The following is a 16524-nucleotide window of genomic DNA, read 5'->3' as shown; positions in this document are numbered from 1 at the left end:
GGCTAACCTGAGCTATTTATGTTAATTGCTGTGGCAGCCGCTAGATGGAACTACATGTAGAAAAATACCTTGCCACTAGTCGTCTGCATGTCCTACTGTGAGTGAATGTGGAGAGATGGACGTCCACCTCGAACAGCAGGTAAACATAAAATTCTGTGTGAAGCTTGGCAAGACAGCCACACAGATGAATGAGCTCCTTCGTGAGGCTTACAGCAACGAGACATTATCGGGGGCGCGAGTTTTCGAGTGGCACGAGAGGTTCGTTTCGGGGAGAACGTCAGTGGAAGACGACACAAGGTAGGGGCGCCCTGCAACCTGACGGAATGAAAACAACGTGGCTCGGATCAGGGAGATCATACAGCAAGAGTGCACCATTACAGTACGCATGCTATCGGATGCTCTCGACATTAGTAAGCCAACATGCCACCAAATTTTTTGTGAGAACTTGGGGAACCGAAAGCTGAATGCGAGACTTGTGCCGCACTCCCTCACACAGGACCAGAAGGACACGCGGGCATCAGTGAGCTCTTCAAGGCAGAGAAGGATGCTGCATTCATCGACAGCATCATTGCTGAAGATGCAACATGGTGTTTTCAATATGATCCTCAAACAAAGAGGCAGAGTGCCAAATGGCGGTCTACAAGCTCTCCGGCGGCGAGAAAGGTGTGGCGACAGAAGACCAAAACAAAGATGATGCTGCCAGTTTTTTTCGATGCCAGAGGTGTCATACACCACCACGAGTTTGTCCCACAGGGGCAGACGGTGAATCAGGAGTTTTATATCCGCGTGCTCCAACACTTGCGTGATGCATTGTGACGCCATCGCCCTGACTTATGGGCATATGGAAAATGGAGCCTTCTCCACAATAACGCAAGGCCGCACAGTGCTCTCAGCGTGACAAAATTTCTATCACTATCATTATCATCACCTTGCTGAGCACGTCCACCATACATTACAATAGTGTAATGTATTTACACTATTGTAAGTCGACTCGAATGTAAGTCGACCCCCCCCCCCAACCCACGACAGGAAAAAAAGAAAAAGCATACCAGAGGGTGCATTCGATAACGAAAATTTATTAGTAGCTGACACGGTCACTGGACTACTCGTCTTCACTAGTGCTGACATCGCCATCGTTGCTGCGGTCCCACAGCGCATCGTGGTCCAGCGAAAGTTCACATTTGGCAAACGACCGCACCAGGACATCTTGTGGAACAGCAGCCCACGCCGAATGCACCCAACCACACGCAGCTGTCAGGGAGGCTCTTTCGACAAGTCCGGTTAGCGTAATTTCGCGGTCTTCTGCCGCCAGCCACTCGTACTCACGGCGGAGCAGGTCCTTAAAACGCAAAGATCTGAGCTTGTTTCATGACCATGTCGCACTTCATTGGCAGAGACCGATCACGCATTTCAGCGACGTGCACCGCAAGCTTAGCCTACAGCTCTGGAAAGCGTCCAGACTTCAACAAGTGGGAAATTTCTCACTTGCTGTCACAGGTGAAAATTTCGCTTCGCTGCAGTCGCCACTCTCACACCACCCGTTCAGAAACATAAAAATTGCGGCCCGCTGCGCAGTGATTTGTTTCTTCGGCGTAAAGGATGGCAGCCCTCTTGAACGCTGCTGAGGACGAGCGCCGAACGATTAGTGGGCCTGGAGCACTCATGATGACTGAGGAAGCATAGAAGTAGCACGTAGCCGGCAGCCAAGTGGAACGCATCAAACCAATGCCAATGCCTCTCAACAGAGAAAGAGAAACCTGCGAGCAGTGTCTGCTCTGTCTTCCATGAACTACTGATACTCCCCGCAAGCGCCGCCGCATAGAGAAAGAAAAATGTTCTAAGGGTGCTGCTGCAAATGGGAACAGTGGCGCTTCCATCAACTATCGACACCCCATCCCCCCTCCCATGAGTGTTGCCTGCACTGTAAAACTCGAAAAAATGTTGAAAAACCCTTCCGAAAGCGAACAAACACGCGGGATAGTGAAAAGATACGGGTAGGGCCATAGAGCAAGCATAAAATTGTAACTATGTTGGAGCTCCCATTGGTCTCGCTTTTTTGGCGGGGCCATGTTTTGGTTTCGATTGTAAGTCGACCCCTCCAACTTCAGACTTTCAAATTTAAAAAAGTGGTCGACTTACAATCGTGTAAATACGGTATTTCGAAGGAGTGCTGCACAAATGATTTCAATGTTCAGCACAATGCGTTGGCGGGCTAGTTGGTGCGAATACATGAATACTTTGTTTAGCACAAAACAACAGACACAAGAAAGACGACAGGACGACAGGTCCTGTCGTCTTTCTTGTGTCTGTTGTTTTGCCCTAAACAAAGTATTCATGGATTTGAATGTTAAACGAATTTTTTCTTAATGGACTGTCTTGGAACTGTATGGACAAAGGTTGTAGATCCTGAAACGTTGATGAGTGCAATAAAGCTATCTATATTTGTCTGCACTTCATTAAAAATTTATAATGAGTTTTTTCCCAAATGTAATTAGTAAGACAATATGCATAAGAAAGTAAAAAAAAAATGTATGCTCATTTCGGCATTTAAAAAATAAACCAATAGCGTTATTGCACAGAGTGGGCCTTTGTGAACATGCCGATGTGGAAACCTTGGCAACTCATGTGTAATTAATTAATTAATTTGGGATGACCATTAGAGGCTGTCAAGTGCTGTAATTCGAAAACTATAATAGATAGTACAAAACTGATTTCACTTATGATAGCATAACAAATCACGACTGCATGCCAAATTTCATCATTATATTCCCATAAATAAAAAAAGAGCTTTCATTGGTACATCTTCCCTTAATATTGACACGTGTGCTTATCTTTATCGGGCGACCACGTTTCGCCGCTTAACAACTGTAATCGCACAGCGATGGACGCGCCTGCATGTATCCGACGTTTCTGGAAAGTTATCGATGCTTCTACTCGGCTGTCTGTTGTCGCCGAACCTTGTGTTGTCTGATTTCATCGCGTAACGCGAATGGTGTAGAACTTTGTGGAAGGCACGCGGGTCCAAACGATTAGTCTGGAACATTCGACGACTGCTCTATAAAAGCCGACGCGCTTGACCCGCTGATCAGATTTCCGACGATCGCAGACTCTGTTCGCCGCTTTCGTTGTGCTATAAGTGCAGCCTGTTTTGTGGGCACAGGTTCGCCCAATAAAATCTAGTTTTGCCTTTCACAGTATTGCTACTGTGTTCTTAACGTCACCACCATGTGACAATATGTTCCGTTGCTTTTCTGTTTGGAGTTGCCGAAATACCACGTGAAACCAAATCTGACCAAATATGTTGCATTATTGGGTGCGCGAACAGTTACAGAAACATGGCTTGAGCTGGTTAGGCCATTTACTACCATCGTTTTTCATCGCCACCTCACCAGATAGAAGAGCAGAAAGACGGGATATGAGCGGTCTGTTGGCAACAGTACATACAGTGCCCAGGTACTGAAACGCGATACTCGAAGCGCCGGCGCTTTCTGCATCAACTGTAGGTGCTGGTGTCACCGAGCTGGTGTAACGTGGTGTGCAGTGAAAGCAAGAACCTGTGCGACACACTGTGACTGCCTTTGGTCCCACGGCGATTGCCTAAGACGTAAAAAAAAAGGGCAGCAGCCGTGTGCTCTCGCACTCGCCGTAACTGATGTCACGCTAAGCTGTGCGAAATAGAACATGACTGAAGATTGGGTTACTTTCTGAGACATCAAGAGTAGCGAAGCATTGCAAGGATAACAGGAATCGCAACAGACAGAACGGGAACTGACACATGTGCGATCGGGGAAGCAGCTCAAGAAACAAAAAGAAGGAAGATGTCATCCTTTATTTTTCTATAATTTCTGTGCTCTTCGCCTATTTACATGATTAAATACGCAACAATGTTTACGTGCACAGCAAGATCGGGAATATAACTACTGTAGTTCCACACCCTAGCTTGCTGCGATGAGCTCAGTTCGCAGGGTGAATTCGCATCAGAATTTGTGCTAGTTTTCTATTTTGTGAGGGTACCGGGCTGACGGCAGTCGCAGGCACGGGACGGTAGGCAACGGTGTGTGTGGCGGGGAGGAGGCGAGTGTGCGCGCGGTCGGCATGCGAGGAGCGTGCGACAACGGCGGAGCAAGCCGCGTGCGGTGTGGCGGGACGGAATGCAGACTATGTGCGTGTGCTGAAGATTTCCCAAAAGAAAGAGCATACTTGACAACTTTATATATTACCTAATGCCATGAATGTGGCAACCTTTCTCTAAAGCTAGCACACAAAAATGCTTTTTCCGGTATGTCGGGCCTTAAACCCGTGGTGGAAAATCGCAGGAAGCCCAGTGGGCGCCTGCGTCCCATCGTCTGTTTCATATGCCATTGACTTCTGCCATTCACAGCACTGTTCCGCAGCAGGTTTGGTGGCACACCACTGGCGCGCCTCAAGGGCCCACACATAATGCATTTTTGGTGGCGGCAGTACGGCATGCCACTACACTACTTCAGCGCTACTTGCATTCATGGTGACTGTGGTCTCTGCCAGATTTTTTTATATTGCAGCTGAACTGTACAACAGTCTGCAACACTGACAGGGGGTGAAATTGGGTGCATCCTGCACCGTCAATGTGCACAAATTTCCTTTATGTACGTGCGTCTCTGTAGCCCACTTGAGATTATTGTGCAAGCGAAATACTTGCGGCTACAATACCATGCCCTTCTGATCCCACAGAGTGAGGAAGAATCCAGCATGGCACAGGGTATTCAGAGCAGAGCAGGCCGTTGACCCCCCCCCCCCCCCTGCACTTGCCGACGTTCCACGAGCAATGCCAAATGGTGGTCACACTTGATGGGAGGGGCTTTTTAGATGCAGCGATTTCAGTTTACAATGTGAGGTGGGTGTGCAGTTTTTTTTTTGTGTGTGTGTGAATAACCATATTGGCTGCTTTAATGTTGCTTAAAATAATGAACTGAATTACGCGAACATGACTTTATACAGGAAGTCCAAGTCTGGGTGAAAGTGAGAAATAAGTTGAGCTCTATAAGGAAATTCTATAATAACTAAAATAAGAGAAATGCTTTTGTGCTTTGTTTTGTTATGTGAAAGATGTCGCGTTGTGTCTTTTAATGATTTCTGGTCATGTGGAACCCAATCCAGGGCCCAAAATGGAAAAGACGCTGCGTGAAATTCTTGATGGACAACGCATGATGCATAAAAAGCAAGTGAAGCTAAAGACAAACTCTTGCTTGGGCCAGTTGGTTCATGCTTGAACGAGTAAAGGCAAGGCGCAAAGGACAAAGACTGAAGAAGGACACAAACGACAGGACCGGCACCACTCGCAACTAAGTTTATTTCCGCGACTGTCTTCTCTAACCACAGCCAGGTTCTCAGGTTTACCAAGGAAGTTCCGAACTCCAGTTTTCGGATATCCGGCTAGTGCTTCCAAAGGAAGGCATCTGTTGGATGTACAATCCGCATTCTTTAAGACCTGCTACCGTTTGAGAGCGCCCATTCCAAGATTGTAAAGCGTGCAATTGCGACCAATTTTCTGCAAACTGTTTTAACTAAGTCTTGTATCCATTTGGTGTCAAGTAGCTTTAGCACTCAAGTGCAATGACTACGACAGGCAGGCTTCCCGCCATGTCTGATTTCAGCTGTCTGCGAAACGATGCTCCAAAAACTCAAGCACCCGCCTCTTATCAGGGAGCCAGTTTCACGCAGTTCTGTTGCGGTAATTCCGTACCTTCATAAGGTATCGCACAACATTTACCCATTCGCTGCCGCCTGCCGCGCGCGCGTGCCGCATGCTCATCATTCTGTGTGTAACGAGCCACCAAGCAATACATTTGCTGGACAATTATGGAAATACATTTATTGACAATTGAGAAACATTCACATTTTATTCTGTGAAGTTTTTTCAAGTCATAGGCATTTCACTGTGTGAAAAATCTTGAAACACTCTGGCATGTGCAGAGCAGCTTTCACTTTTCTTTCCTCTGACCTTACACACCTGGCATTGCCTTGAGGGGTTCTGCTTGACAGGATTTGACGGGATTTAGCGTGGGAATTGGGCTCATTCGGTAGCCTCAAGGCGAATTAGAGATGGTCCCGTAGTGTGCGCACCTCGCCTTCGATATCCCAGCGCCGCCATCTTTTCAATGATTCCTTCTGCAAGACTGATCTTCCATTCAGTGTAACACCGTTTCTTCCCAGTTTTTTTAGCTTGCAAAACGTATGAATTGTAGATGGCAATATCAAGAATATAAAAAAAATATCTTCTTGTACCCTTTCGCATACCGCTGCATAATGGGAAAGGAAGCCAACTGCTGGTCTTCACGGTCAACGCCTCCCATTCCCTTGTTGTAGTCTTGTACAACTCGCGGTTTCAGCACTGGCTCATTCCCCTTGTGTCGCCCTTTCCCAGTGTCTATGCTGTCTGCTTCTCTGTGGCAAGTTGACAGCATGGTGACGGGCTTTCTGTCCTTCCACTGCATCGCCATGATTCCATGAGAGAACGAAGTTTTGCACTCGCCCTTCTTCGGCTTCAGCTCTTTGAATTCTTTCGGCATGTTCTTACTATTCGTCCTCACGGTTCCAACAGCGTTTGAACCAGCACTTCTGAGAGCCAAGAAGAGATTCGGTGACGAATACCAGTTGTCCGTATAAATAGTGTGCCCGTCGGCAATTCTGTCTCCAAGAAGATTAATTACAGTAGAACCCCGCTGTTACGTTCCTCACTGCTGCGTTTTCCCGGCTGCTACGTCGTTTTCATGCGGTCCCGGCATAGCTTCCATAGGATCCAATGTATAAGGAACCCCGCTGTTACGTCGTAGCTGTGAAAACGTTCCCGCATGATACGTCGCAACTTAGCACTCCGAGCCCGCCTGGGCTGAAGTAGGCAACGCGCTCCAGCCGCCATTTTGGCTTTTGACAAGTTTTGGCTGGGCTTGGCCGGGCTTGGCTATGGAACTGGCTGCAAGAAGCCGCACGCCAGTTCGAGAGGCCGCCACTAAGTGGCCATTCGTGAAAAATGCTCTCACTATCATCACTGTGATTAGGGTCACCGCATGGTTGTTGGACGGGTCGACTCACGGAGGAAGGAAACTCGGGAGAGGCCCTCGCGTCACTCTTTGTGAAGCAAAAGTGAAACCGGAAGTTGGCGTTGCTCGTGGCGTTGCTCCGCCTATCGGGCCAGCTCTCCTCTCTTGTTTACATTTCTCCCACGGCGCGCCGCGCGCAACCGGGCTGCTCGGACGCGCGCGCTCCGCAGCAATACTAAACAATCGTTAGCAGGTTAGCATGATTACGCCAAAGAGGGCAAAATTTCCCGCGGATATTCCTTTGTCCGTTGCCATTGCCGTGGCGCGGTGACGACGAGGAGCACGAGCCGCATGATGCCGGGGAGTGGCCAAATCCTAGCTTTGGAGAAGCCGTCGCGGCTCTAGACCTCCTCCGCAGGTACGTCGCACCTCACAGCGACGCTGACAGCAATGCGGCCTTCCAGGCTATTGAGAAACGTGTGGCGATTTCTAGCGAGCGAAAGAAACGGCAAGCCATCATTCTAGACTTTTTTAAGTCCTAAGCGCACTCTGTGGAAATAAATTGTCTATAGTTGAAGCTGCCCTATTTTTCATTCATTTTCGGAGCTTTCCTCACTGTTGCGTTTTCCCGGCTGTTACGTTTTTTTTCCCCGGTCCGGTGAAAAACGTATGAACGGGGTTCCACTGTACAACAGCCTCACTGCACAGCATTGAGCTGGTAGCACTTGACTTCCTGTCTTGACCTGTATAAATTGAACACCTTAGGCAGTATCCGCTAGAAGACTCACGTTTGTAAAATTTTATACCAAAACGAGCCCGCTTGCTCGGGTTGAACTGGACATAGGGCAGGCGTCCGCGGAACTTCGTGAGGCTTTCACCTATCGCAAGGCTCTCATCAGGGAAGTAAGCACTCTCAAATGCCTTTAGCATATAATCTAGGACAGGGCGCAGCTTGCGAAGCCTGTCTTGGGTGGCGGTTTCCTCTGCAGCGGAAAAATGTAGGTATTTTGACAGCTCCCAAAAATGTTTTTTTGGCATTACTGATAGAAAAATTGGTGTGCTTATAACACTCCTATTAGACCAGTATCAGTTTATATATGATTTCCTCACTTGACTCATCAGTATACATAACGCAATGTACACTTTGACTTCCGTGGGCGTTGTGGTGAACCAAGCCGGGTCTGGCGCAGAACGCTGCTTCTCCAGGGCAAATGCATTTATGCACTCAGATACCGACTCCAAAAACTCTTCCTTTATCAATGCATTTAGAGATTCAAGAGGTGGGCTGTTGTCATCCAGGGCCGAGCTAATTGCTCTTTTCAAGCCCGGTGATCCAGAGAAGGGAATTTTGCTCACATTTTTGGAAGAATAGTTGACATTCCAAGTCCATTTGTCAGTCTTGAATTGCTTTGGCATGGTAGGGAACGGAGTGCCGTCCTCTGATGAATCCGAGTCGCCACTACCATCATATTCATTTTCTACAGAAGAAGAAGGCTCAGAGCAAGCATTGTCACCGAAAGGCTGCTCCTCGTTGTCGCTATCACAAAGGATATCCAATATCTCGTGCTCGGAGAGAGCACGCTGTCCACTGGGCGCCGCCATGCCTACTGCCGCCGGAGATCCCGAAAAAAAACAAACAGCTGAAAACTCTGAAAAGTGCATTCAAACGACACAGGGCAGTACTGCCATCTATCGGTAATATATCCAAGTATCTTCAGATAAGGTGACAAGTGCTGCTATCTGTAAACAGCTTCAGGAAATCCTAAATGCTGCAGCCCGGCGATTCGCCGGCTTTGGCAACATTGCCACTGCAGGTATGCCCGTCGATTCGCCGGCTTTGGCAGCGAATGGGTTAAGAAAGTGGCGAGCAGGCATAGTGCTCAGGTTGCCTTCTCGGCGTCTTGCAAGTTGTCTAATCTTTGTGCCATGAACAGAGAGAAACCCCCGGCTTGTTCAATTCAGCATCAGAAGAAGTTCACTGAATGCCGGACACGTGTCGTGTACCAAATCCCTCTAAGCTCCGGTTGCAGCTATATAGGACAAATAGGTCGATGTATTAATGAGCGTGCAATGGAACATTGCTGTAATCTGCGCAACAATGAAGGGAGCTTCCTTGCAGAGCATTGCAGAGACTGCACTAATTGCTGCCCTCAGTTCGACAAAATTAAGTTTTTGAAATTTGGAAAAGACAGGTTCGAGCGGGAGATTGTGGAAGCCTATTTCATCAAGAAAGAGGGAAACAAATGCGTCAGCATGCCGTCCATTGTGCTTAGTGACAAGGAGACAAATTTTTTAGAAGTTTTCATTGAGGCCTCGTGTTAGAGTGATTTCATTTAGGTTTTTCCGCCTGTCTTCCTTTCATTTAGTTTTTATTTTGTTGAGGATTTTCTAGTGGCTCTTACAGGGTTTGTTGCCTTTTCCAGTTTTCTCATTTCTTTTTTTTTTTTGATGCAGACGATGTTCTTTAGACTGTTTATCGTTCAACTGTTCTGTTTATTTCATTGCTTGTCATATGGTTCATTTTTCACGCGGTCACACGTTTTATTAGTTTTGTTAGGTGAGTGACTATTAGAGATTTTAGTTTTGACACAGATGCTGTACTTAGACGCCCTTTCTTCATGTTTTTCCGTGTTATTTGTTGGTCATCATTCTCATAGTCGTGTGGGTTTTATCACTGACTGGGCGTTATGCGTTTGAATGGTGTTATGTTTTGGATAGTAGATAGTGAAGCGTAGACGGTATTTTGTATGTCTCCTTTCTTTCTCTCCGTTGGTTTGGTAAAGACTGTGCTCGATGAATTGCTTCCCGTGCTGCTCCACGTGTGGTTCTTGTTTGCTCGTTTGATCTTTTGTGCCAGATATGATTCCTGAATGGTCGATGGATTGCTGTATTGTAATTCTAATGTTTCATGTGTGATTCGGCTTGATTTACCCGCACAAGGCAGGCTCTTTGCGAAAATAAACTTAGTTGTGAGTGGCGCCGGTCCTGTCGTTTGTCTCCTTCTTCAGTTCTTGTCTTTTGTGCCTTGTCTTTACTCATTGAAGCTAAAGAATAGGCTTAAGAATGTTGGAGAATCAACGGAAATTTTTAAAGACCTTGGGACCATAATTGCAATATTGCAATAAACTGTGAAACAGTTGTGTTGTGTTTTGTTACATTCAATCCACGGTGGCACCATTAACACCACTAACACTTAACGCTGCTTACCCATCTAACAGAGGGCGCCACTGAAGTGGTTCCAGGCATTCGTGTACATATATCATGTCAATAAACAGCGCCGGGGCATTTCGCTTGTTGCCGGCCCAGCCGAAGGTTGAATCGTTCCTCGACAACCGACAAGAAATTGAATGAGCTTGAGGATAGTAGGCGGAACCTTCTTGTGTTCGGTGTTTCGGAGCCTGCTGGAGAAACGCCAGAATTACTTGCACAGACAGTGGTTGATGGCTTATTTTGAGATACACTAGGAGTGAAGGTATTCTCCGTAAAGTGTATTCATAGAATTGGCCAATGGCATACTAACACATGAAAAGCAAAATGGAGCGCGGCAGGCCATGTAATGCGTAGGACAGGTGGACCATTAGAGTTGCAGAATTGGTGGGGTGATGAAATTAGGAAATTCGCAGGCAGAAGTTAGAATCAGTTGGTGCAGGACAGGGGTATTTGGAGATCTAAGGGAGAGGCCTTCGTTGTGCAATGGACATAGAATAGGGTGGTGATGATGACAATACTAATGAATCATGCCCTGTAATCTTGAAACTGTTTGACCATCATACGAAAGCTGCTGTCTTGGGAAACTGCTACAAATTAAAGGGAAAGATCGTTTCGGTCTTGGAAGATTTCTCGGCCCTCACTAGAGAAGTTACTTTAATTGTGGTGTTTTACATTTGATTACGAGTCACACCACAGTGTGGGACTCTGGGGTTCTTTAACCTGCACCTAAATCTAAGTACACGGGTGTTCTTGCATTTTGCCCCCATCCCCCATGGCAGGTGCCGGGGCTTGGATTAGATACTGCGACCTCATGCTTAGCAGCCCAACACCATAGCCACTAAGCAACCAAGGCGGGTCGTCACTAGAGAAGTTCGAAAGTGTATTTGGGACAGCACAATAGACATGAACAAAGATGGAACAGATGTAAAACTGGTCTACGATAAAATAAAGATTGGCGCTGAATTATATAATTGGGACAGAGCAAGGAAGATACGAGTACCGAACAATCAACACCACGGAAACGAGCAGGTGGTGGATTGCCAGCATCGCCCATATATGGGGGGGGGGGGGGGGGGGAGGTGCGACAATGAACCAGTGGTCGCAAAAACACTTTTCAATGTACAGTACAGTAAAGAAAGAGCCAATTTGGAAAGTATAGTTATTGCCCATAAACCCCGTGTAATAGTCATTACAGAAACCTGGTGCTGCGTGGCAACATAAGTGACTCGGAAATCGTACCGCATGGTTGCTATATTCATCCCAAGGACAGGGACTCCCTTGGCGGCAGCGGCACTATTTCATACTTGGAGTCGTGACGCATTACAAGACTACTGGATATTGCCGGCGTAGAATGCAATTTGGTGAAAATTCAGTTTGATAATTGCCGGATGTTACCATGTCATGGATGGTAACATGGATGGTAACGTACTACCATGGATGTTACAGCACATTTTTCGAAGGACTCGACAAATTCTTGTGCAAGAACCACACTTTTAATCAGGTGCTGCTAACTGGTGACTTTCTATCAGTGAACTACGACGATGATCTTCCAGAAGCACTTTTAGTTCCGCTGAACTGCTTATAGACATTGTTTTGTTACATGGCTTAACACACCTAATAAGAAAGGCACTTACATGAATACAAAATGACAGCCAATCAATTTTGAATCTTTTTCTTATAAGCGACAGTATACTTGGCCGCGACGTGAACACTCGTGTATTCAAAGGCATCTCAGACCATAAACTGCTGTGCTTAAATTTGGAAGTAAAATTCCAATCGAGACTGGTAAAAAAGGAATGTATTGTTCCTGTGTACTAGTGTGCTAGTGACGTCGATATATTGCATGCCTTGGATAATTCATTTTCTTTGTTTACCTCATTATATGAATCGGATGCATATTCTGCTGAATATATATGGTGTTTTTTTTAGAAATCTTGTATTAACCTGTGTAGAAAGCTTTGCTCCACGTAAATGCAAATTACAGCATACACATAACCCATGGATGACGAAGGACGTTGCACGCTAGCGACACAAACTAAACAACGTAATGACACAGCTCTGATTGCATCAGTGTTCCAGTGGTTCAGATAAGATATCCGAGCTGCAGGAACAACTAAAGGATAACATTAAAAAGGCCAAAGGTTCTTATGAAAGCATTCGCCTCAAAAATTTTCTGACGTCGTCACTAGACAAGCTTTGGTGACACATTTCAGGAAAAAAAAATAAAAAATCTACACCTACTCTTTCTGTCAAAGGTATCCTTGCGATAGTGCAGTAATTGCCTAAGCACTTAATAATTATTTCAGTTCTGTATTTTCTGTTGATGATGGTTACACCCCAGAATTTCAGAAGCTATTATTGATTTATGTATCTCAGAAGAAGGCATACTGATGCTGTTGTTAAAATTAGATGTCAAGAAATCACCAGGTATAGATGGTATACCTAATATATTTCTAACACATTTTGCAAAATGTGCTCAAAATATTTATATTCATTATTTAAGAAATTGCTGTTTAATGTGGAACTTCCGAGCGACTGGAAATACGTGAAAATCACCCCAATTTCTAAAACAAGTGGGCCTTCAGATGCGTGATCATATAGACAGATTGCTTATTATGCACATGTGCAAAGCTCTTAGAGCACATGATTTTTAAACATAAATCTACTTTTCTTGAAAATGAAAGCCTAATAAGTTCCTTCCAGCTCATACTCTTTGCCATGGTTATTCAAAAATAACTCAGCTCATTGAGACTATCCATGATATAGCAGCTGCCCTAGACAGACATAACCAGATTGACATTATATTTCTAGATTTTGAAAAGGCATTTGACCGTGTTTCCTATAGAAAACTATTACTGAAGCTGAAGCTGACACTAAAGAACACCACATTACTAGTTTGGATTGAAGCTGACCTTTCATGTAGACGTCAAGTTGTGTCCATTGACGGATAAATTCACATGTCATTTCAGTACTTTCAGGCATTCCAAAGGATCTGTCCTTGGTCCTCTCTTTTTCCTCGTGTATATTGATGACATTGTTCAGAACATTCCTGTCAAGATACGGCTCTTTGCCAACAATTGCACTATATACCACGAAGTTACTTCACCCAGACCAGGTTTTACTAAGTCCATCTCTGGACCGAATGGATACATGGTGTTCAAATTGGCAGATGACCATTAACAAAAAAGAAAACCGAGGCAATGTCTATTATTTGCAAGAAGTACCTCATAAGCTTCCCGTAAAAATTTGATAACGAACCCTTAGCAGCAGTAACTAAGCATAAGTACTTGGGAGTCGGCATTTCTAACGATCTTAGAAGGAACAACCACGTTGACTATATCCAAAAGAAGGCGATGAAAAAGCTTGGACACTTAAGGAGGTGTTTAGGTAAGTCTACACAAGAAATTAGGCTCCTAGCACACCAACCATTTATTTGGCGCCCACTAGAATACTCTGCAGCTGTATGTGATCCATACACAAAAAGAAACATTTAAATATTGGAAAAATACAGAGGACATCGGCTAGGTTGGTTTACAACACAGTTGGCAGGCATGTTGACGTTTACTGCTGTATCTCTTCATATGCTTCATATGTGTTTCTTGTATATCTGTTGTACGTATAAAAACAATTGTAACCCACTCCTGCTTAAGTTCTGAACCTAGACCGGCAGAAATGAAACAAACAAACAAACACACACACACACACACACACACACACACACACACACACACACACACACACACACACACAAATCCAAGCAGCTCCCAACACCACACCACAGTGATGTACCACCACCACCACCACCTTTCAGCAACAAAAAGTGAAAAGAGTGGTCTCGATTTGGTGCAGCCACTGACCCCTTGCGAGTGGGCCCTCGAAGTAAGCGCAAGCGTTCCGCTTCCTCGGGGGGCAGGGCGGCCGCAGGGTGGTCGGGGTCGCCGGCCGCCGGGTGGTCCTCGTTGGAGCGTTCGTCCCCCCTGCCCTCATCCATCGAAGCCCTCCCTCCTCGATGCTGCAGCCGCTCCAAGGCCTGTTGGCGCCGCTTCTCGGTGCGCTCCATTTTTTCAAAGGCACGCATGATGGCATCGATCTTGCGCTCCTCCCGGGTCTGTGAAAACCACGACGAGAAGAAGAGACTGCAGTTCCATCCTTGACACGAGGTGTATTCTCGCACCTAGTTTCGTTACTGTGGTGACTGCCATGCACATCTTTCTGGTGGCATATTACTCAAGTGGATAAACTCCAGTTGCTAGGGGAGTGCCATCGTTTGTGAAGGAGCCGCATTACTTCCCTCGCAGTGTCAATGAGGGTGACCATTTCACACAAGATGCAAAATTCAGGAAGATGAGTATTAGGTGGCCACTGGAGTGCAGCAGCTGGTTTTCATACACAAAACTTCCAAGCACTAGAAATGCATTACATTTCGATATACGATATTCCACTCCATATTGGCACTTTTTCACTGCCTGGATTCTACTCTTTACCATTTGAACACTCCAAATATAATGGATTACATTAAACCTTATTGCTGAGGGAGTTAACGCTTATTAGGCTATGAAGAACCAACTTGTAGGAAAGGACTTCGAACGGGAACTTAGAAGACAACTGCAATATAATTTCACACGGACCAAATTGATAATAAATGAGTACTGAATACTACTCAAGTGATCTTGGTAAGTGTTTCAAAGCTGCTTTTTTTTTTTTTGTGCCCTATTAGCAGCCTTTCAATAGCACCTAAGCAGACACACTTGGTGATAAGTAGATATGATAAGAGTGCTAGCATACAATATGCTGGGATTTCTTAAGAGCACCCTGGGTTGCCACTAATCTAAGAGGTCATGTTCTGGCAAGTAATAATGACAACTTTTTTTTTGTTTCCAGCTTTGCAATCAAAAATGCCTACTTTTGTGATCCTTGTGTGACGCATCCACTTGTATTTCAAGTGTAGAATTTTGCACGAAGGCAACTCTATGCCTACACTAGTCTCCATCTAGGCCGCAGTCATTGCTGTTGACCTCCATGTGCAACTCCAACATGAATGAACACACAGCACGACTCTGCTGCATGTTGAGTTTGCACTGCACAAACACATATCAACAATTAAATTTTTTCTCCTTCACTGGACTCAGAATTGAAAACTATGCATGCTTTCACAAAAGCAGAGCATTTGCTCCTATTTTTACAAAAGCATGGGCCTCTTGGCTTGTCCAGTGATGGACTACTTTTCTACATTCAAATTTTTGTGGTAATTATAGCTGGCAGGTCCAGTGTAATATTTTTCAACGCATCCTGCAACTAACCAACTAAACAACCACAAACAAACCAACACACCTCAAAACAAGTGCTGCCGTGAAAAGAGTGAGACATCCCCAGGGTTCGTACAGCATGCTCGACTCCAAATTCAACAAGAATTCAAGAATGCCCATGACCAAAATTCAAGGAGGGGGTACAAATCATATTCACAGATAGATTGAAAAACACCGAAACCTCCTTCTCAGCTGAAATTTTTTGTAGGCAAGCAGCTGCTAAGCTGGACACTTGCTTTAAGCTCTTCAGGTCCCTTTTCCAAGTTGACTTTCCCGTTGTCCTTCTCGCACAGTGGTGCGTAAAGCCTGACTTGGGCCAAATTAAGTCACTCATCCTGCTAAATCCAAATGGCTGAAACATACTTTCTGCCAGGCCCAAGGCCATAATAGTGGCTGTGGTGTAAACCAACCAACAAAACAAGAAACAATGGTGGCACGGCTTGGCCTGGCTTTGTCTAGCTCACTGAGGGCAACAGTAACTTAAACAAACCTGTCATTGGTGGCATTGGAAATGCCACATCACAATTATTTAGCGACACATTCTAAAGGAAACATCTAGAATTGTTTCCCTGAGAATCAGTGTCTATGGCAAACAATCGTCACTTACAGCGCATACGTAGACGAGGGACAAAAAGGACGATGAAGACAAGCGCTTGTCTTCGTCGTCCTTTTTGCCCCTCGTCTACGTATGCGCTGTAAGTGACGATTGATACCATGGAATACTAACTAGCCTGTACCCAAACCTTGCTTCAGTCTATGGCTAAGCCCCTACAAGGAGTTCGTTATTTTGAATGCTCAAAACTTGTCTCTAAGCCCAGTTTTCAAGAAATTCAAGAAGCATATTTATTTTCAAGGGGCACTAAGGGCACTTAAATCTGTTTTCGCAAATTCGACAGTTTTCACGGATTTCAAGGAGGTGTACGAACACCTGGGTCACAGCCCAAATTCATTTTGAAGAAATTCTTTGTTAGCAGGTTAACTTTCCATTC

The 16524-nt window shown here is 45.4% G+C and overlaps 1 protein-coding gene across 7 annotated transcripts in view; it reads right to left on the bottom strand.

Annotated features, from left to right (window-relative positions):
• Positions 1–16524, bottom strand: part of LOC142558600 (uncharacterized) — a 473120-nt gene that overhangs the window by 160598 nt on the left and 295998 nt on the right. For 6 of the 7 annotated variants that reach the window (XM_075670756.1, XM_075670754.1, XM_075670751.1 and 3 more), the window contains exon 13: positions 14087–14337. The exons of the other annotated variant lie outside the window; for it this stretch is intronic. In XM_075670756.1, the coding sequence (XP_075526871.1) occupies positions 14087–14337 (251 nt within the window). The remainder of the gene's footprint in view (positions 1–14086; positions 14338–16524) is intronic. 7 annotated transcript variants of the gene reach the window in all.

The sequence above is a fragment of the Dermacentor variabilis genome, chromosome 9 (assembly GCF_050947875.1).
Source record: "Dermacentor variabilis isolate Ectoservices chromosome 9, ASM5094787v1, whole genome shotgun sequence".
Classification (NCBI taxonomy): domain Eukaryota; kingdom Metazoa; phylum Arthropoda; class Arachnida; order Ixodida; family Ixodidae; genus Dermacentor; species Dermacentor variabilis.
The sequence above is the reverse complement of the archived record's forward strand: the minus strand, read 5'-3'. Positions and strand labels throughout refer to the sequence as shown.